This window comes from Phyllostomus discolor, chromosome 3 (genome assembly GCF_004126475.2).
Source record: "Phyllostomus discolor isolate MPI-MPIP mPhyDis1 chromosome 3, mPhyDis1.pri.v3, whole genome shotgun sequence".
Classification (NCBI taxonomy): Eukaryota; Metazoa; Chordata; class Mammalia; order Chiroptera; family Phyllostomidae; genus Phyllostomus; species Phyllostomus discolor.
The window spans coordinates 37563639-37585857 of NC_040905.2; the positions used below are offsets into that span (position 1 = coordinate 37563639).

Consider the following 22219-nt stretch of genomic DNA (forward strand, 5'->3'; position numbering starts at 1 on the left):
CAAACACTTGTTCTGAGTGTGTTATTTTATATTTCAGAGTAATATTTATATTTTTGTTCTTCTGAGAATGGATATTGATGTTTGCTTTTCCCTAGTCTCCACTTCTGAAGAAGATACAAAAGGAGAAAACTAGATTTTATTACTATTTTTAAAGTTAATGAAAAAGAGCCTTTCAAATTATGCATTGGTATTATGATTGAAAAATATGGTTACTAGAGGTTTTATCAAGAATAGATATACTTGAGAATTACATATTTTGTTAGCATATAAACTGGATTTTTGTATTAGTTTCATTACATGGCTATATACACATGAATGCCCAGTGACTTACTAGGTTTTAGAGTGACTTACTATACTAATACTAAATAGCATTTTAATTTTATTTATTTGTTTTAAAAAAAATTAGGATCACTTTTAAATTTTTATTTTAGATTTTGTATACTTACTTTTAGAGAGAGGGGGAGGCAGGGAGAGAAGAACCATCAAGGTGTGAGAGAAACATCAATGGGCTGCCTCTTGAATGCCCCCAACTAGGGGACCTGGCCTGCCACCCAGGCATGTGCCCTGACCTGGAATCAAACTGGCAAATAGTGTTTTTAGGCAATGATATTTATATGGCATTAATTTCTTGTCATCTTAAATTTACAAAAACAGATTTTAATAGCTTTAAAGGGTTTAGAAATCACCATTGCAAACAATTTTAGATTTCAAGTTCTGTCTTTACTAATTGTTGTAGTTGTGTTATTCGTACATGATTTGGGTTTGAAATCTTTATTAAGGTTTTACTATTTTAGAAGTATGAGAAGAAATTTCCATAGAAACAGCTCCAGGGGAACTGATAAAATGTTTACTTTGGGGAAGACTTGTCACATGTATGCTAATGAATACCTCAACTATTAGGTAATTAGAAATTAGAAAGCATAGATTTGTAATTCTAGGTATGTCAAAAACAGCAGCAACCTTTTTTTAAAAACATTGTGGGTCTGAAAAGAATTGATTGTTGCTTTTTCATGTTTTCCTAATGTTCTACCACCATATCCTTTTAATAAAATACATATATTTGCTAGCATTTTAAATATTCAGACTTTAAAATACTCACCAGTGATTTTTTTTGTATTCTTGTATGTTTTATTTTGGTTCTTCTGCATTTGCAACCAAATTATAGTTTCTATGCTAGACAAGGTTTATGCCAGCCTAATTGGTTGCTAGCATTTCTTAGCCTCACAGCTGCTGTGAATTCAGCTGTGAACTAGGAAACATATAATAGGATCCTGTTCTCAAAGACCAAAAGGCAATTGTCAGCATGTAAAAGTTGTTTTTGACAGCTAAGTAAGTATGTGAGATTTCGTGGCAAGTTAAATAGCACTAATAGCAATCTTAAGCAACCATCTTAATTTTAAAGGTTAGGGAGTCTGAAATACAGAATTAATCTATTTGTTATTTTGTTCACTGGGGCAGAGGTGGCTAGAATTCACATTTGTTCTTCTGTTCACTTGTTGGTTTATTTTTAAAAAATCACTTACCTTATTTACTAACATATTAAAAGGTTGAGACCTGAAATACTCTCTCTTTGATTTCACCATAACAAAAAGTTGAGACTTAAATTATGTAATATTTTTGTTTTTGTTTTTTTTTCTGTATGCGTTTTTTATTTTTTAAAAGATTTTATTTATTTTTAGACAGAGGGAAAGGGAGGAAGAAAGAGAGGGAAAGAAGCATCAGTTGTGGTAGCCTTGGACCTGGTCTGCAACCCAGGCAGGTGCCCTGACTGGGAATTGAACCAGCAACCAACCCTTTGGTTTGCAGGCTGGCATTCAGTCCACTGAGCCACACCAGCCAGGGCTTTGTGTCTGTTTTAAAAAATTGTTTTATACATTAAAATTTTTTTAAAGATTCCATGTTTAATATGCTTAGAATCTTTTTTTATTGTTCTATTACAGTTGTCCCAATTTTCCCCTGTTGCTCTCCCATGCCCCATCTCCCCTCCCACAGTCAATCCTCATCCTTTTGTCTGTGGATCATTTATATATGTTCTTTACAATATTTTGCCATGTATAATGCTCTCCTGTGTACAATGCACACCCATGTTTTTGGCCCAAACTTTCAGGAAAAAAATCTTTTGTTTTAATTTTTTATTTCAATTTTTGTTCATGTATATTTACATGTTTTTGTAAATATTATTATTTACAAAAGGAACTTTATTATTTATTTTTCAGCATATTATGGTACAAGAAATTTTATGTAACTAATTATAAAACACAAGAACAGATACAAGGTACAAGAAATTTTATGCACTAGTTAAAAATTTATGATATTTATGCATCATAGAATGGCAAGAACTCTTTGTCACTGTCAATATCAGAAATATCTTCAATTCCTACATTACAGTATAAGCATAAATAAAATAATTTAAAACATGTATATAGATATGGAATAAGTACTATCCCATGTATAATGTGTGTCCTTATTTTCCCTCAAAAATTTGGACAAAGAAATTGCATATTAAACCCAGCAAAATACAGTAGGTCCTTCCCCTACTTTCCTCCTTGATCCCCCTCCCCCCTTCCTTCTGCTCCCTGTCAGTTTGTTCCTTGTTTCCATGTCTCTGGTTCTATTTTGCTTGCTTGTTTGTTTTGTTCATTAGGTTCCTGTTATAGGTGAGATCATATGGTATTTGTCTTTCACCACCTGGCTAATTTCACTCAGCATAATACTCTCCAGTTCCATCCATACTGTTGTGATATTTTGTAAATGGACTAAGTGTAAAGTGCCTTTGAAATAAAGGTTATGCTTTTGAATATATATATGTGTGTGTATATATAGTTTGATTTAGCAGGTAATATTTGTATAAATTTTTCTGACATCTAAATTTGGGGTAAAATTTATATTTTTATGCTGAACCATATGAAATTGTTCTTTTAGGTTATAAAATGGTCAGATGGACACATTGTGATTTTTTTCCTTAGCATTATTGTGGTTCTCCTATAATTTAATTATATTTAAAAGTCTATTTTCAATACTAGAAACATATGACTATCCTGTTTTTAAACAATACAGTCAGTATCCAGTAAGGTCATAACCTGTTTCTGAAAATCAGGTGTGTGTGAAAATGCTGACTGGGAGCCTATTTGCCTTTATTTTAAATTGGAAAACAAAAATGATGGTGTTAATGATCAACCCAAACTCTATAACCAATTTCAAATGTAAAACTGATACTTTTTTATAAATCACCTACATATAAGTAAAATACTGTCATGTTTAAGAAATAATAAGGGGAGCAAATCAATTTTATATGAAGTAAAATCTTTTCTTAATTGCTTATTATAATTGCTTTTTGCCCATCCCGGAGTTTTCTTTTTACATTATCTTAAACATTTTGGGACTTACTTCACAGTAGGCAAAACAAGGACTAAATAAATATGAGAGGCTGTGGAAATATATTCAGGACAAGCACACAGTGCCAGAAAATAGCTTACACATCACACAGTGCCAGAAAATAGCTCACACATCATCCTGTGCTTGCACTTTGATACTTGGTATGCTTTTTAATATTCTGACCATCTTTCAGTTATATTTGGGATGTAACTCAGAACTTTTCTTGCACACTCTTTTGTTTAAAACGTGAATTGAGTTTTGGCATATACAAATATAAACCTTATCCTATATAAACATTGGCCAAAATATCTTGCATTGAGAGATAAGTTTTATGAAGGTTGGACGTTAGTTGAACACCCAGAGGACTTGTACTGGGAAAATGGTTGAGGGGATGTTGTAATTCTAAAACTCTTTACAAGTACTTTTTTGTACTTCACTCTTAACAAATGACATTTTCTACACTGTAACTTATCTTTACAAGTACATTGAAATAAAGCTGAAAACTTTTAAATATGTCTCCCAATTTTTAATTTTAGAAAATCATAGTTTTGAAACTATACAGGTAGAATTTATATTATAGGGTTGATTTTATATAACAGTGAGAACTTACAGTTTTTAGATCTGATTCCCATTTTCTGTCAATATAATGTATGACTTAAACGTCGACTGAGGCTTCTGGTCAAAATAGTTCAACGCAGTTCATGTATTGGTATCTTTCTGCCTCACATACACTTAAAAAAAAAACCCAAAAAACAAAAAGGCATAGCTGCGCGGGAGAACAAGGTATCAGCAGGGAGTGGAAAGAGATTGGGTATACCCAGGCATGGGTGAGGCAGGCTGAGCAGGGAAGGACTACAGAAGATTGACTCTGTAGAATGATTAGGGAGACCAAATTAAAAAAAAAAAATCAGAGAATCAGGTTCACTGTTTGAAGACGAAGACTTGTGTGACTCCTCTTAAAAGATGTCAGTAAAAAATTGCTGCTGATTTGCTCCCTGGAGCTAAGTTTATAGGAAATTTTCCTCTAAGGGAGGCAGTCCAGTGTAAGTAAAGTATTACAGAAATACGGGGGTGATACTCTGCCATTGTGTACGGGGGAAGTCATTCCAATTTTGGGGGCTTTCTTTATTCTGATCAGTGTGGCATCTTTCCTTTAGAAACTGTGAACAGGAATGCCTAGAGTCAGGAATCATAAAGAAAACTAGGTCATTAATAAATCAACAAGCAACAAGTGCTGGAAGGGCGTGGAGAAAAGGGAACCCTAGTGCACTGATGGTGGGATGACAGACTGGTACAGCCACTGGAAAACTATGGAATTTCCTCACAAAACTAAAAATGGAACTGCCTTTTGACCCAGTGATTCCACTGCTGGGATTATACCCTAAGAACCCTGAGACCCCAATCCAAAAGAACCTATGCATCCCAGTGTTCACAGCAGCACAATTTATAATATCCAAGTGCTGGAAACAGCCAAAGGCCCATCAGTAAATGAGTGGATCAGAAAACTGGCACGTTTAGGACTTCCAGCTATGGAGGAGGTATAGGTATATACACTGTGCCTCTTTGCACAACCAAAGGAGGGACAACAGCAAATTTAAAAACAAAAACCAACCAGAACTGCCAGAAAATTGAACTGTATGGAAGTCCAACAACCAAGGAGTTAAAGAAACATTTATCTAGACTGGTAGAGGAGGGGCAGAGACGGGCACCTAAGGCAGAGAGGACATGTGGCAAGGCGGTGGCTGGAGGACAGGGTGGTCCCACATTTGTGTGTGGATGAACCAGAGGGAACAACTGGGGAGCCGGACAGACCATGCAACCCAGGGTTCCAGCACGGGGAAATAAAGCCTCAAAACCTCTGACTAGAAACACCTGTGGTGGGTTGTGGCGGCAGGAGACACTCCAAGCCTCACAGGAGAGTTCATTAGAGAGACCCAGCGGGTTCTAGAATGTATACAAACCCACCCACCTGGAATCAGAAGGACCCAATGTGCTTGTGGGTAGTGGGGAAAGTGGCTGAAAGCTGGCAGAGAGCTGAGCAAGCAGCACTGTTCGTTCTTGGGACCCTCCTGCCCTATATACAGCACCAAGATGCAGTTACATGGGTTGCCCTGCCCTGGTGAACACCTAAGGCTCCGTCTCTTACTATGTAACAGCTGCACCAAGACAAAAGAAGAGGCCGAAATGGAACAACAGATCAAGCTCCAAAAAGCATAGAACTAAGTGAAGCCACGATAGCCAACCTATCCTATGTATAGTACAAAACACTGGTAATCAGGATGCTCACAGAAATGGTTGAGTATGGTTGCAAAATAGAAGAAAAGTGAAGGCTGTGAAATGAGAAATAAAGGAAAATGTACAGGGAGCCAATAGTGACAGGAAGGAATTGGGGGATGAAATCAATGATTTGGAGCAGAAGGAAGAAATAAACATTCGACCAGAACAGAATGAAAAAAGAATAATTCAAAAAAATGAGAGGTTTAGGAACCCCCAGGACAACTTTAAATGCTCCAACTTTGGAATTATGGGGGTGCCAGAAGGAGAGACAAAGCACAGGAAATTGAAAACTTATTTGAAAGATGATGAAGAACTTCCCAATCTGGCAAAGGAAATAGACTTTCAGGAAGTCCAGCAAGCTCAGAGAGTCCCAAAGAAGTTGGATCCAAGGTAGCACACACCAAGGCACATCATAATTACATTACCCAAGATTAAAGATAATGAGAGAATCTTAAAAGCAGCAAGAGAAAAGGAGACAGTTACCAGAAAGGAGTTCCCATAAGACTATCAGCTGATTTCCGAAAAGAAACCTTATAGGCAAGAAGGGGCTGGAAAAAAGTATTCAAAGTCAGGAAAGGCAAGAACCTACATCCAAGATTACTTTATCCAGCAAAGCTATCCTTTAGAATGGGAGGGCAGATAAAGTGCTTCCCAGATAAGGTCAAGTTCATCATCACAAGCCCTTATTATATGAAATGTTAGAGGGACTTATTTAAGAAAAAGTGAAGGTCAAAACTATGAACAGTAAAATGGCGGCAAACTCACAACTGTCAACAACTGAACCAAACAAACAAATAAACTAAGGAAACAGCTAGAACAGGAACAGAATCACAGAAATGGAGATCACAGGGAGGGTTATCAGTGGGAATGGAGGGGTGGGAGAAAAGAAAGGGTACAGGGAATAAGTGTAGATGGTAGGTAGAAAATAGGGGGAGGTTAAGAATAGTATAGGAAAGGTGGATGACAAGGAACTTATATGTACAACCCATAGACGTGAACTAAGGAGAGGCAATGCAGTTGGTGGGGGTGCAGGGTGGAGGGGAATAAAGGGGTAAAGTGGAACAAAAGTGTAATAGCATAAGCAATAAAATATTTTTTAAAAACTGTTACATTTACACAATGGAATACTACACAGCAGAAAGAAAGGAACTCCTACCTTTTGTGACTGGATAGCATGGATAGAACTGGAGAATATTATGCTAAGTAAAATAATCCAGTTGATGAAAGACAAATACCATACGATCTCACCTATAAGAAGAGTCTAGTAAAGAAAATGAACAAAATAAACTAACGAACAAAATAGAACCACAGGAATGGAAACATAGAACAGACTGACAGTGAGTGACCAGAGGGGAGGGAGGAGGAGAATACTGGTGGAAAGAAGAAGAAGAGACAAATAAGAATGACCCAGGGATATGGACAACAGTGTGGTGGGGTGACTGCAGGATTGAGGGGTGGGATGGGCGGAGGAGGGATAAGGGGGGACTACTGGGATAACCGTAATAGAATAACAATAAAAAGTGATAAAGAAAATTAGAAAATAGTTTGAGCGAAACAATAACAGTACTACCTTTAAAATTCATAAGATGCTGCAAAGCATTTCTTGGAGAAAAACAAGTAATTGCTTATGTGGGAAAAATGGTAAAGAAGACTTAAAGGAAAAAAACATCAAAATATGCTCAAAGTAAGTTGAAAAAATACTAAAAACAGTAATTCAATGTTTAATAATATAAATGGTCTCAACAAAACCAACTGTGTTCTTGGAAAGGACAGAATTGGTGAGTCTTAGGTGAGATTTACAAAGAAAAAAAGTTGAAAAATTAGGGATGAAAAAGTGATCATTATTACAGATGCCATGGGCATTCAACATAATTATGAACAGCTTCATACTGCAAATGTGTAAACTTATCTAAGTTCCTTTAAAAAGTGAAATTATCGTAACAGTCAATAGAAAACTAATTATTCCATAATTATTAAGGATACTGAATCTTCTCACAAATAAAATCCTAAGTCAAGGTGGTTTAAACCATTTTTTACCAAACACTCATGGTTCAAATAATTACAATTTTGCACAATATTCCAGAATAAGGTTGGAATGAGAAAGGAAAACTGCTGGTCAGTATTATTTTTGATCAATGATTAAAAATCCAAAACATAATAATTAGCTGCTGTTCCAATTAAAACTCTTAATAGTGGGTGTTCTTTTGTTGTCATCATTGTTAGTTTATTTGATTTTTGGAACTTGACAAGATGGTTCTGAAATTTATACAGACATGCAAAAGAGTAAGAATATCAAACTGTTAATGGACAAACAGGCAGGGAGGCTTATTTTACCAGTTAGCAAGGCTTAATTGCAAAGGTGTAATAATTAAGACAGTGTAATTTTGGTTAAAGAACACAGAAATAGACTTAGGCTTGCAAGTTTGAAATTTGACAGTGCTGCAGATAAGAGTAGGAAGGGCTTTTCAGGAAGTGGCGCTAGAACAATTTGTTTTCCATGGAGGGGAAAATGGAAATTGTGTTACTGTTCTGAAAGATCAAAATGACAATGGATTACAGTCTTGATTATAAAAGGCTTTGTAGCCCTGGATGGTTGGTTGGCTCAGTGGATTGAGTGTAGGACTGCAAACCAAAGGGTCAGCGGTTCAATTCCTAGTCAGGGCACATGACTGGATTGCGGGCTAGGTCTCCAGTATGGGGCGTGCGAGAAGCAACCACACATTGATTTTTCTCTCCCTGTCTTTCTCCGTCTTCCCCTCTGTCTAAAAATAAATAAATAATAGCTTTTTTTTTTTTATAAGAAAAAAGATGCATGAGCTTTATCAACAAACATGGCAGAATGCTATTATTTGTTAAATCTGATTGCTCTCTATATGTGGGAATTGTTTAGTGACATTTTACAATTTAAAAATTTGATTCCCCAGTTATCCCCCAAAATAATAAAATATGTGCCCCCTACGTAAGGACAAAGAAATCAACACACTTAACGGAAACATGGTTCAAGGTTATAGCCCTAGCTGGTGTGGCTTAGTGGACTGAGTACAGACCTGTGAACCAAAAGGTTGAAGGTTTGATTCCCAGTCAGGGCACATGTCTGGGTTTCGGTCCAGGTCTCCAATAGTGTGCATGCTAGAGGGAACCACACATTGATGTTTCTCTCCTTCTCTTTCTCCCTCACTTCCTTTCTCTCTAAAAAGAAATAACTAAAATCCTAAAAAAAAGATACTCATTAAAAAAAGAGAGAGAGAGACTTTGTAAACACAGGGATATCCAAGTTGTAGCCTGTGGGCAGCCCGCAGCCCAGGATGACTATGAATGTGGCCCAATACAAGTTTTTTAATTTACTTAAATTTTTTTTTTCTCATCAGTTTTTGTTAGTGTTTATGTATTCAATGTGTGGCCAAAGACAACTCTTCTTCCAGTGTGGCCCAGAGCCACCAAAATTTTGGAGACCCCTGCTAGAAGAAACTTGCTTAAATGACCTGGGTCTTGGAAGAATTTTATGGCACAAAAAGCCATAATTGAGAAATACATATTTGACTGCAGTAAAATTAAGAACTTCAGGTCATCAAAAAGACACCATAGACAAAGTGAAAAGAAAAACCACGACTTCATAGAAGAAAAGGCTTGAATAGCCAACAAACACAAAAATAGGCACAACCTCATGGTCAGAGAAATTAGAACCACAGTATGAGTCATTAAATCCTGACAAATACTAATATCGTGGATGTGAAATAGTTGCTAGTGGGATTGCAGTTACAGGTGCAGCTAGTATAGAAACTATTGTGGTACTAACTAGAAAAGTTATATATGTGTATTCTATATTTATTCCCTTGTTATATATTCCAGAGAAATTCTTGCATATTTGTATCGGCTCACATGTATAAGAATGCTTATAGCACTATTAATCCAAATAGCAAAAGCATAATGAAATCCATCAACAGAAGAATAGGTAAAGTTTGGCATATTTATATGTACTGGAAATGAGTGAACTATGCTTATATACAGTGATATAAATGTATCTTTGAAATATAGTGTTGTGCATGTCTTAAAGTAGTGCCAATCCATTTGCTCTCTATATGTGACATTTTACAATGTCACATACATTAAAATAGGCAAACTGTTTATATTGTTGTGTGTGTTACATTTACAAGTTGTGAGGAAAGCCACAGTATAATTACTTCAAATAACAGGATAGCGATAGTTCCTTTTGGTGGCGGTGTTGGGGGAGGGAGAGGGAGATTTACTTAAGGAGGGGACATACCAGGTTTCAAAGATACTGATTCTTAACCTGGCTGGTGGTTTGCCCTATTATTTTTCTTAAATGTAGAAATATTTATGATATAATGCACAATGAAGTAAATAGGGAATCAGAGAGTCAAAGGGCAGTGTTAGTGGGGATGAAGTACAGAGATTTTCTCAAACCAGAAAAATGGGGTGGAAAAATTTGGAAGGCCATGTGGGAATATTGTCTCAGGTTCTAGGGAAAGATATTTCTAATTCTGATTTGTTTCTGAGCTGTAGTTCTATATCTGTAGTTGTCTTATTAACACCCTCATGGGCTTCCTATTAACAACTGAGACTTTGGATAAAAGTATCTCATTGTTCTGCCACTAGTATCACTTTTCCAGTCATCCAGGTTCAAACCTTTCCTATTATACCTGTTATCACCAAATCAATGTTTCTTTTCCTTTGAAAAATCTCATGTATATCTGTCCAACACCTTTGTGCTCTTTCATTACAATTAAAAATGAGGTGTTTGAATGTATCTTAATTGAACCATATATAAAACAACTTGTTTTGAAAACTTTAAAGGCATTTGGGAAAAGTCAGGCTTAAATTTTTTAAAGAAGCATTTTGGTAAAAAGAATAAAAATTCCGCCCTGGCTGGTGTAGCTCACTGGATTGAGCACAGGCTGTGAACCAAACGGTCACTGGTTCAATTCCTGGTCAGGGCACATGCCTGGGTTGCAGGCCAGGTCCCTACTTGCGGGTGTGTAAGAGGCAACCACACAGTGATGTTTCTTTCCCCTTCTCCTTCCCTTCCTCTCTCTAAAATAAGTAAATAAATAAAATCTTTTAAAAAAGAATAAAAATTCCATGCTACATACGTACGTCAGATATTTTTACTGATCTGATCCACTGGCAGAAAGCAAACACTTAAGACTTCATTCAGCTCCAGGCTTTTTAGTCATTTCTTATTGCTGGACTTTCATTTTTATTTACTCTTCTTGAGTGAATAAACTGGACCATGATAGCAGTAAGCTAGCATTTTCTCAGTGCTGCCCTGATAAACTTTTAGAGTTTAGTCTTAACTGGTGGATCAGCTGCTTTTGATTCGGCTACGTCTTAAGGCTTTCTGAAGGTCTGTGTTGGTCATTGAAGTTGTGAAGGTGTGGGTATTGAAAAGAGTGCGGATACTGTGTTATCTCTTTGGTTTTCTTTATCCTCTCCATGGCTAATTTCTCTGGGCTGTTTTTAGAGATTAAGGTCCCTGTGAAATTGTGGCCTATAGTCCTAAAACAGCTTTTGTGTCTCTGGTTTGTCTCTTCTCACACAGGTAGTTATCAGTACACAGTGCCACTCCTCTCTCCTCACGAAAGTTGGGATATTGTGGTAGATGCTTAACTCTAGCAATGGCGGTGTTGGTCTTGCCTTTTGGAACATGCACATGCTTTCCCCCATTCTCATTGTGGTAATTCTGTTGCTAATTGCGTGAAAACCCCTATCTGTACTCCTTTTTTCCACAGCCTCAACCATAGCTTCTCCATTTCCTGCTACAAGTTACTCTTTATGGTAGTCTGGCGTTCATGTGTATCTTCTTAGGGATCATTTCCTATTGACAAAATTATATCAGTGTTTTATATCAAACCACATCACTTCCCCCCAAACCTTTGTTGTAGTCATCTTTTTTGTCCCTACTAGTTGGCATGACATGAGGGTTTAGAGGAATAGATCCCATTGTTGGTAGGAAGGTAAATGGAAAGCAGTTTTGACATACAGTGTCAACTTCTTGGACCCATTATTGCTGCTTGTAGAAATTTTATTTACAAAAACATCACACCTGCATACGGATACTCAGTGCAACATCTTTTAATGACAAACAGTTGGAAACAATTTAAATTACTCTTGGTAAAGAAATAATTAAGTGGTAATACATTTCTTTTATGGAATGCTATATACAGTTGTTTAAATTATTATATTAGTCTGTCATTGAAGGATTGCCAGTATATACTTTAGTTTTTAAAAAAGTGCCAATACATGACTTGAAAGTACTTATATCTTTAATACTTGAATTTTTGAAACAAGATTATATTTATTTATTCTTCAGATTCTTAAGAGCCCATATAGAAAAGATATTGATTGACAGTAATTTCATATATAATGGTACTTATAAAATTATGTGTTCATGGTTTTTAGTATATTGTATGTCTTGTTATTTCAATATTATTATTTATGTACTATGTATCAGTGTTTTTAAAAGATATTTAAATAACTATAAATTATCGTAAAGTAAGTTATAGATGCCCCAAGGAATTTATTTACAGACTACATGTAAAAATTCATGTTCAGTATTTTATTAGATAATATTAAAGGTGGAGCCATGTAACAAATAGTTTCTATCCTTAATTGACTAATAATCAAATGGATGGGTAAGGTAAAAACAAATAAGTAAAATATATATGTGTATGTGTACACATGTGTGTACACATGTAATTTTTGAACAACACAGTTTTGAACTGCAGTTTCACTTATACATGGATTTTTTTCACTAAATATTATATTGTGTCCAAACTGTGGAGACCAAAATCTGGGAATGGATACCCTACAGGTACTGAGGGACAACTAAGTTCTTGGGTAGTTAAAAGTTATACACAGATTTTCGACTTTGGGGTTGAGGGTATAGCACCCTTAAACCCCATGTTCAAGGGTCGACTGTACACACACACACACACACACACACACACACCCTATTGATCTGCTTTTAGGAATTTATCCCAAAGACATAATCTATCAAGTGCATAATGACAAATGTGCACTAACAGTCTTCATTGCAATGTATACAATAGTTAAAAAATTGCACATAACCTCAGTGACCATCAGTAAGTATTAAATAAGCCAGGATAAAAATGAGATATTATGTAATAATAAATGTAATTACTTGGATCTGTAGTTATTAACAGATTAAGAGCCACAACCTATTAAGAGAGGGGAAAACAAGTTTAATACATTAAATATAATGTTCTTTCCTTGGATGGTAAATGAGAGAAAGTAAGGAGTAGGATGGATTTTGATAGGCAACTTGCAGAAAAAAAACATTTTACATTAGCATTTCCCAGCTTTTTTGGACTCTCATCCCTTTTCTCAATAATTACTAACATCATTAATTTGTGTAATATGATAATGATTTTTAAGAAAAAAGTACTTTATATCAGTATGGTATTAAAATTACTTTATGAATATTTGTTCTGTGTTCAACAGAATCATTGTTGGCTTCTAATAAGGAAACTTTCTACCAACTATAACCATTTTACAGTATAAAATTTTAGGTATTCTGTGCCATGGTGTAACCATTTATCACGTATGCTGGAAATAAACTTTTAAATGTAATACAATCCCTTGAGTTCCTGATCTTGACAAGCAGTAAATTGATTTGCCACCAGCAAAGTTCATTCCCTAATCCTGAGAGTGTATGGGAAATTCCTTGTAAGAAAGCATTATGATAGTCTTAATAGTTTGTGAATTATAAAATTGTACCTAAAGTGTTAGGCATTCCATAATTTATGACATTTAAAAAATGTGGCCCTAGTCCTGGCTGGCATAGCTCAGTGGATTGAGCACGGGCTGCAAACCAAAGCATCGCAGGTTTGATTCTAAGTCAGGGCACATGCCTGGGTTGCAGGCCAGGTCCCCAGTGCAGGGCACATGAGAGGCAACCACACATTGATGTTTCTCTCTCTCTTTCTCCCTCCCTTCCAGTCTCTAAAAATAAATAAATAAAATATTTAAAAAACAATGTGGCCCTGGCTGGTGTGGCTTAGTGGATTGAGAGCTGGCCTTCAAACTGAAAGGTTGCTGGTTCGATTCCCAGTCAAGGCACATGTCTGGGTTGCAGGCCAGGTCCCCAGTTGGGGGCATGAGAGAAGCAACTGGTTAATTTCTCTCCTTCCTCTTCTCCCTCTCTTCCCTTCTTTCTAAAAATAAATAAATTTTTAAAAATGTGTATTTTATTTCTACTTAGGCCGAATACATCAGGCAATGGTAACATCTTTAAATGAAGATAATGAAAGCGTAACTGTTGAATGGATAGAAAATGGAGATACAAAAGGCAAAGAGGTAAGATCATTGAATTAAATTTTATTTCTAGTCCTGCAGTTCAATTTTGAATATAAAACAAAGCAGAAAAGTATATAATTTTTGTGTAGTACATGTATCATTCCTTGAAAAGCTTTCAAATGATTAAAAAATTTCACTCAGAGAAAGGTAGCTTTCTCCTGCGTATCTTAGGTGATTAGACACATAATCAAGATCACAGAATGCAATTTTAGGCGAGATTCTTTAAATGTATGTGAGTTATAATTCTAGGTCATCTGGTTTTTGAAGAATACCAGTCTAAAGAAGAATTTCTTCAAAATTCTTTTGAAGAATTCATTAGTCTAAAATTATTTAACATTTATTCTCTGTAAATTTATTTGAAAAATAAAGGTTTAATTGTCAAAATAGACTCTCAAAATACATGTGGTTTTTAAAACAGATTGACTTGGAGAGCATCTTTTCACTTAACCCTGACCTTGTACCTGATGAAGAAATTGAACCCAGTCCAGAAACACCTCCACCTCCAACATCCTCAGCCAAAGTAAACAAAATTGTAAAGGTTAGTAATGAAAATTCAGAGCAGGGGTATGTCTGTGCATGTGTGTTATGTGTGTGTGCTATGGTTTGAATTTGGCAGGCTGTAGGAGTATGTTCCAAGTATTTGTTTTGCTAAAAAAAAAAAAAACACACACAAAACCTTAATGCTTTCTACCATTCACATGCATGTATATACACACATACTTTCAAGGGTTGAGGTTGTCTATTTCACAGTTACAACAATTATTAAATAAAATTCTAGAAATGTCTTCCCTGGTTAGAATTTTTCCTAAAACTTGTAGCTTCTAAGGAGATAATGGGTCAAAACAATTTGCTCATCAGTGTTTGTTGAGTGAATACAAATGACTTTGATAAGGAAAGAATGTTTATTATTCATAATACATTCCTACTCCAGTTGTGTTTTGGAATAGTAATTCTGCTCATTTCAAGTTCATTAAGTAGAAATGGGAAATGACAGTGTAGTTTAACTATTTCTCTATTATCTGTGAAAATAAACGCTGCTATATCCTCCCTAACAGTTCTATTTATATAAAAATAAAAGGCATTTTTAAAAATTTTAAAGATAATTCCCCCTCATTGCTGTTGAAACTCTCATTGTTAAAATTTTGTATCAAAATACAACTCTTTTTAAACTAAGTAGTTCCTAAAAGTTGTTGAATCTACAGTTTTTTTGTGTGTTCAACAGGCATTTGTTAATTTTTCTACATTGTTGGTTTTGTCACCTACAAAGATGAATATGACATGGCTTTGACCTATAGTGGAGGCATGAGCTCCACCTTCTGCCCTACCCCTGCCTGAGCTCCGCCTCCTGTATATGTTTACCCCCCCATTCCCAGGTCTGTGGAAAAACTGGTCTCTGGTGCCAAAGAGGTTGGGGACCACTCCCCTATGGGAATTCCCTATCTTGCAGGGAAGACATACATAGAAGCTTAACAATATCAGTAAAACCTGCTTTTTAAACCATGCATGTAAACATAAGGCAGATTTTCATTTCATGTAATTTCAGCATATTGAGAGACACTGCTTAGAGATCATTAGTTACCACTTGTAAGTGGACGATTTTTTATAGTTGGCTTCACAATCTGAAGGATCTTCATAGTTTTTACTTCTGAGTATGACATTAGCAACATTTGCAGTGCATTAGGGTCACCTGGAAAATTTTTAAAAAATATTTATTGCTAGGCCTACTCCCAGAAATTAATTTTATCTAGAGAAAGGCTCTAGCATCAATACCTTTTCCACAGTACCCATCAGATTTGAATGTGCTGTTAGCGTTGAGAACCACTGCATTATCTGATATTTCTTTTAAGTAAATAAACTGAAATATTGGTAAATAATAGGACAAAAATCTGTGCCCTAATCTATGCAGTCAATGAAACCTTTTAGTATAACTGAGAGTGTGCATCTCATTGTATTTTGGTGTTTCAGTTTAACAGTGGGTTGTAAGTTGTCTAAAATTAGTATTTTATTAATTGCCCCCTGACATCCAAAGATGAAATATGTTACATAGTTTTGGCAGGATAGCATGATGATAAAAAGTGCACTGCAGTTGACTGAAATTGCTTCAGTTTCCTCTTCTATCAAACTGGACTAGGAATAACAATGAATGTATAGGGTCGTTGTAAAGATTAAATGAATTAATACATATAAAATTCTTAGGGCAGTGCCTGGCTCATTATTTCTGAATATTTTGTGGGGCACAGAATACTTATAAAGAAACTTGAATATTAAAAGCAGTAATTCATTAGAAGATTATTTGTAGTTTTTTTCCACTTAATTTTAAATTGTGTCCACCTAATTTTGTTTAATTAAAGGGGACTGATTATGATATATTGGTAAGAAGTAAAGATAGGCAGTAACATGAATATTTCTCTGTTATAGAATCGACGGACTGTGGCTTCTATTAAGAATGACCCTCCTCCAAGAGATAATAGAGGTAAAGTAGAATTTGATTTATTTTGTCTGTTGGTCCTAACAAGGTAAATCAAAAGTAAATATTACCCTTGACATTACTGTTTATTTAAACTTTATATGGCTAATTTTAAGATTGGTATCTTGATTTCCTAATATAGTAATATATATTCATAAAGGTAAGTGATGAATTTTTGATTCATTTCATTTACCCAGTAATTTTTCAGATTTTAGGAGAGTGTTAGGATAAAGAAGGGAATGAGAAACTAATCAGTTGATTAATTTCACAAGAGTAAATTTAATCATCATGACATTATACATAAGTTTTTGGCTAACAAGCTTCAAAAAAAGGGTCATGGGTAACTTTGTAGTCAACTAAAAAGTTGAACAGGTATAAATTTTAGTTAATTGCAGGTCTTACATATATTTTCAAACAGGAGATGTATAGTTAATTTCTTACTATTCAGCAGTTCAGTATGCACTTCCTAATAGTGATATTTTTCTGTATGTATGTATGTATTTATATCCATGCATACGTACAGAAAAAGGACAGGCATAGGCATTGGAGGAGAGACCGGAAATAGAGGGAAATCCAGTTCTTTATACACTGTCATTTGCATCTTGTGAAAATTTATATTTCTTTGTAAAATGTGATATTTATATTTATATGTCTTTTTCAACTTTTATAACAACCACAGTAGGAAATTCTCTGCTTAAATTTTGCAGCCGTGTCTGGTGTGGCTAGGTGGAGTGAGCACCAGCCTATGAGCTAAAGGTTTGCTGGTTTGATTCCCAGTCAGGGCACATGCCTGGGTTGTGGGCCAGGTCCTCAGTGGGGGGCACGTGAGAGGCAACCACAGGTTGATGTTTCTTTCCTTCTCTTTCTTCCTCCTTTCCCCTTGCTCTAAAATAAATAAATACCATCTTATAAAAAAAATTAAACAAATTTTGCATATTTGAGGAGCAAAGAATTGGATTTGGAATATAGGGAGGGTTAAAGGACTTAGGTTTTTACTTTCTGTAGTCTGAATTGTGTAAATTTTTCAAAATGAGAATGCACTTAACATTCTTATTTTGTACAATTATATTATTAAAAATTAAGCTTGGCTTTAGTTTTTATATAAATTATTCAGATTGTTTTTAGTTAAAACTACATTGGTGGCACCTAAGTCTGCACATATTATGCCAAAAACCTCTTAGCTTATCAGTTTATTGAACAGAATTATTATATATTCTGTTTATGTATACATCAGTAGAAAATCTGACAATTTGCTAATGCAGCATTTAAATATCATTTCTCTTCAGATATGTCTCTTCATTTTACTAAGGTTTATACTTTTGCTGATTTTTTGTTCTGAATTAAAAATTTTTGTTTTACTTACAGTGGTTGGTTCTGCACGTGCACGGCCTAGTCAGCTTCCTGAACAGTCTTCTTCTGCACAACAGAATGGTAGTGTTTCAGATATATCTCCAGTTCAAGCTGCAAAAAAGGAATTTGGACCCCCTTGTATGTAAATCATGTATCAAGGATTCAGTCATTTTAGGCATACATGTATTCTCTCTTGGTCATCTTTATAAGTCCCCAAATGGTAAACAGTCTAATTACCAACTTGACTGAAGGTTTCATTTTACCGCTGTGAAAAATTAATTTTTTCCTGTTAGTTTAGTTTATTAATTGGGTTTTTAATGGATATTTTGGAGAGAAAAATTTTACTATAAAACTTTAAGTATTTCAGTTGCTTTGAATTTAAAATTCTGGGCAGATGATAATTTGACAGATGTTGTACCAGAAATTCTTACACTCCTTGCTTCAAAGGTCTGTGATTCTAAACCAAGAGATGACATGTATCAGTATGTTTCAGAGTCATTTTTCTTGACTCTTATTTGTATATTGTCCTGTTCCTAGTTTTGTTAAAGCAGCTCATAAAGTTCACATACTTGTTAATAGGCATGCTTTGTCACTGTGTACTTTCTTTTGGTTACGTAGTGATACTATACATAAAATTTTGTGTGTAAGTACAGTACTCTGAAAAAAAAAAGTGCTTCTACAGCTCATCTTTTTCTTTCAGCACGTAGAAAATCTAATTGTGTGAAAGAAGTAGAAAAGTTACAAGAGAAACGAGAGAAAAGGAGACTACAACAACAAGAACTTAGAGAAAAAAGAGCTCAGGTTTGTAATGGAAACATGTTTTGTTTGTGCACCAACTGAAGATTAGAGTGTGAGTGAAAGTAATTGACTTAGGAAAAAGTAATTGTGTTTATTTAAAGATTTCAATGTAGTTCATTAAATTGATATTGAGGAATAATATAAACTCTTGTGAAGATAAGTTATAATGGTTTTCATTACATGTACTTTTCATGTTTTAGTGAGTATGTGTTAGTCCTAAAGTTTGTTCCATTTTGAATAATAAGCTCTTGTGTACAGAACTCTAACGCAAGAATAATAGGATTCTGACTTTTAAAAAATATCTAAAAATACATCATTTAGAAGAATATTCAGTTAAAGTACATGGTTATGTTATAAATTATTGTTTTTCCATGGTTAATAATAAGGTCAACATAGCACATTTGAAGTGGATAAATTCTTCGTGTTTTGATTTGTACTAGATATTGAGAGTGGTATCTGTGTTGTGCCCTCTCGTTCCCTTCAGATGGTAGCAAAACTGTTTATGAGCATTAGAAAAATTACATAGCGAATTGGTCTTTTATCTTCCTACAGATGTTCATGTATTAGACATTCAGTTATTGTACATACAACCCTTCCATTGTGCTTATATTGTATCCTCAGAACTTATTTCGTATAAAAAAAATCAGGATTTTTTTTTCAATTTAGGAGTATGTTCAAATTGCCTTAATCATAAAGATGTTGTGTTTGGGAATTTTGAAACCAGTATAATATTCATCTTAAGTAAATGATCTGAGAATGACCAGTGGGTTTTGAAATAAATATTTCACAAAAAAAGATAGATCTACTGATAACTTAGCACAGATGCCACCTGGTGTTTCCTGTGGGTGCTTCGTAATATTTTCACATCTCTTTGTGATCTTAATTTCCACTTTACATACTACTTCTCAATTGACATAGTTGGTATTATTTCCGAGAAGATTACCTGAAAGTAAGTTTCATTAACAGTTTTGAACTTTAATTATATTCAAAGCAAATCTGCATATGAAGAAAATATGACTTCTTAGAATGTTCAGTAATTTATTGCCCATTGCTGGGAGAGGCTGTTAACTGTTGCTCTTTATTATATCTTAATTTGAATTTTCTCAGTTTTGACAAAAAAGTAAATTACATTTATGTTTTCCCCAAGGCCAAGAAACCAAAGAAAGAGAGGTTTCCAACTCCATCATTACATTAAAAGTTTATTCAGGGAACTTATAAGTGAGGTGTGTCTTGGTCAGAGACAAGAAGACATGGATATTATCCATCATGTGGCAGGGGCTGCTAAGGTGTTCTATAGGATAAGGCAGGATGGATAGGGATGCTGGCATGTGACTTTGCCCAGATGAGGTGAAAATGCTTTATTATATACTTGCCCAGGGTAGGGCCAAGGGCCTGCTCCAGGAATTGGCATGCCTGGGGCACAGGGGAGGAGTCAGACAGTCTGAGGGGATTTGGGGGAAGCATCATTGTTTTGGCCATATCTGGCAGCAGCTGTTTGAATCTAGTGGGAGAGTCAGCAGCAATCAGACAGGGCCAGGAAGTGGTCATGTCAGAGAACATTCTCTCCTCCACAGCAGTCAGTATTTGATAATTTGAATAATTAAGATTTAAAAAATTATCTTGGCTTTTGATTCCTTTAAATTCTAAGTCCTGTCGATTTGGAGCTGTTTTACCATGCCTTAGTTTTGTTTTGTTTTTTTAAGAACAAAATAGAAAATGAACATAAATGAATACATATCTCTACTTGTTGACATTGAATTAAAAATTGAGAAGAAGAATCTGACTAGATGAATTTTTCTAGAATTTAAGATGAGCACTATTTCTCCTTTGCTCTATTTTCTAGGATAATTAAGGTATATGTATAACAGATGAATTTTTGAAATAGGTCAAGGATGGCTTTAATGAGGAATGTTTGATTTAGAATTAACAGAATGCTCCCTGACCAGTGTAGCTCCATTGGTTGGGCATTGTCCTGCAAAGCGAAAGTTTGCCAGTTTGATTCCTAGTCAGGACACATGTTTTGGTTTCAGGTTCAGTCCCTGGTCAGGTGTGTATGAGAGGCAACTGATTAGTGTTTCTCACATTGATGTTTCTCCCTTTCTCCCTCCCTATCCCTCTCACAAAGAAATAAATACATAAATAAATATTTTTAAAGAAGAATTAACGTAATGCATGTAGACTAATAAAATTATATTTTTAATATAAAAATGATTCCTAAGCGCATGATTAGTCATAACTCTGAAACTAAATTGTATCACATCTTCAGTTTGAGTGTGGACTTAGCTAGGGCAAATGATGCAAATCTATTTAATTTTAATTTTCAAACCATATATAATAAATGCAACAAATACCACATAACTATAATTATAATACATAATGATTCTCTTTGTCTTCTTATAGGATGTTGATGCTACAAACCCAAATTATGAAATTATGTGTATGATCCGAGACTTTAGAGGAAGTTTGGATTATAGACCATTAACAACAGCAGATCCTGTAAGATTTTTTTTGTAAATCATTGCTGTGGAACTCTTTGTGCTAAACTAAAAACATGCTTAATCCCCACTAAGTTAATATTGTAGTTACTAGGTAAATTTTACTTTATGTGCTTATTTCCTGCATTTTAAAATCAAGAGATCACCCATATTTATGCTTCTCTTCCGTAAGTTGATGTGTCAGACATGCGTTCAACAGAGCTGTCTGTTTTAAATCAAAGTCTTTCCTATCTTGGTAGGGCAGGACAACAATTAAAGGAGTTATGTCTGAACACCCAATTTCCTTCACTTTTTTTATGGCTTTTGCTATAGATCCCTCTGTCCAATTTACTATCATGTTACTTTCTCAATAAGTGTTATTTTGGCTTTTAACAGTAAGTGGTGGTAGTTGAGGATTGCAGTAGACCAGGAATTTAGTGCTCAAAAAGTGTTCTGCTGTTTTATTACTCAACTCTGGTCCTATTGAAGAATGAGAATTAAATATTTTCTACTGGACAGGGAATACTTTTGTGAGTAATTGGTACTTGTGAAAAATAATCCATCTCAACTTGCACATACAGAGTGTGGAACACAAAATACACCTGTGTTCAGCAGGTGTATTATATAGGATTTAATAGAGTTGTTTATAACATTTGCATATCATGTATTTGGGTACCCTTCATGTGGGTACTCCTGCTTGATACTTTTCCATGTGTTTAACCTACTATTTCTGAGCTCATACTTTATGACAGTGATTGGCCGTTTTTTGAAAAGGGCCTGATAGTAAATGTTTTTGGCTGTCTGAACCATATGATACAGTATTTGTCACAACTATTCAATCCTGCTTTTGTAGTATGAAAGCAGCCGTAGACAGAATGAATAAATGGGTGTGACTGTTTCAGTAAAACATTGCAAAAGCAGGTAGTGGACTGGTTTTGACCTGCAGGCCATACTTTGCCCATCCCTGCTTTATGTTAATTATTATTAAAAGGTAAGTATTGGGAACATAAATTTTATGAAATGTATTTATGTGTGAGAATTGGCATGTTCAAATTATTTTGTTCAGTAATCTCCTGGGAATCATGTTTCTTGTCTGTGTAGTTAGTTATCTTTGCCAACAACTTTCCTTATAATCCTCCTG

The 22219-nt window shown here is 34.9% G+C and overlaps 1 protein-coding gene across 4 annotated transcripts in view; it reads left to right on the top strand.

The window, feature by feature from the left end:
- Nucleotides 1–22219, top strand: part of KIF2A (kinesin family member 2A) — a 73618-nt gene that overhangs the window by 24362 nt on the left and 27037 nt on the right. For 2 of the 4 annotated variants that reach the window (XM_036020324.1, XM_028521292.2), the window contains exons 2-7: nucleotides 13895–13989; nucleotides 14408–14527; nucleotides 16408–16462; nucleotides 17822–17887; nucleotides 18507–18607; nucleotides 21005–21100. In XM_036020324.1, the coding sequence (XP_035876217.1) occupies nucleotides 13895–13989; nucleotides 14408–14527; nucleotides 16408–16462; nucleotides 17822–17887; nucleotides 18507–18607; nucleotides 21005–21100 (533 nt within the window). Of the gene's footprint in view, nucleotides 1–13894; nucleotides 13990–14407; nucleotides 14528–16407; nucleotides 16463–17821; nucleotides 17945–18506; nucleotides 18608–21004; nucleotides 21101–22219 lie in introns of all 4 variants that reach the window. The other 2 variants (XM_028521277.2, XM_028521284.2) reach the window with 1 other exon arrangement.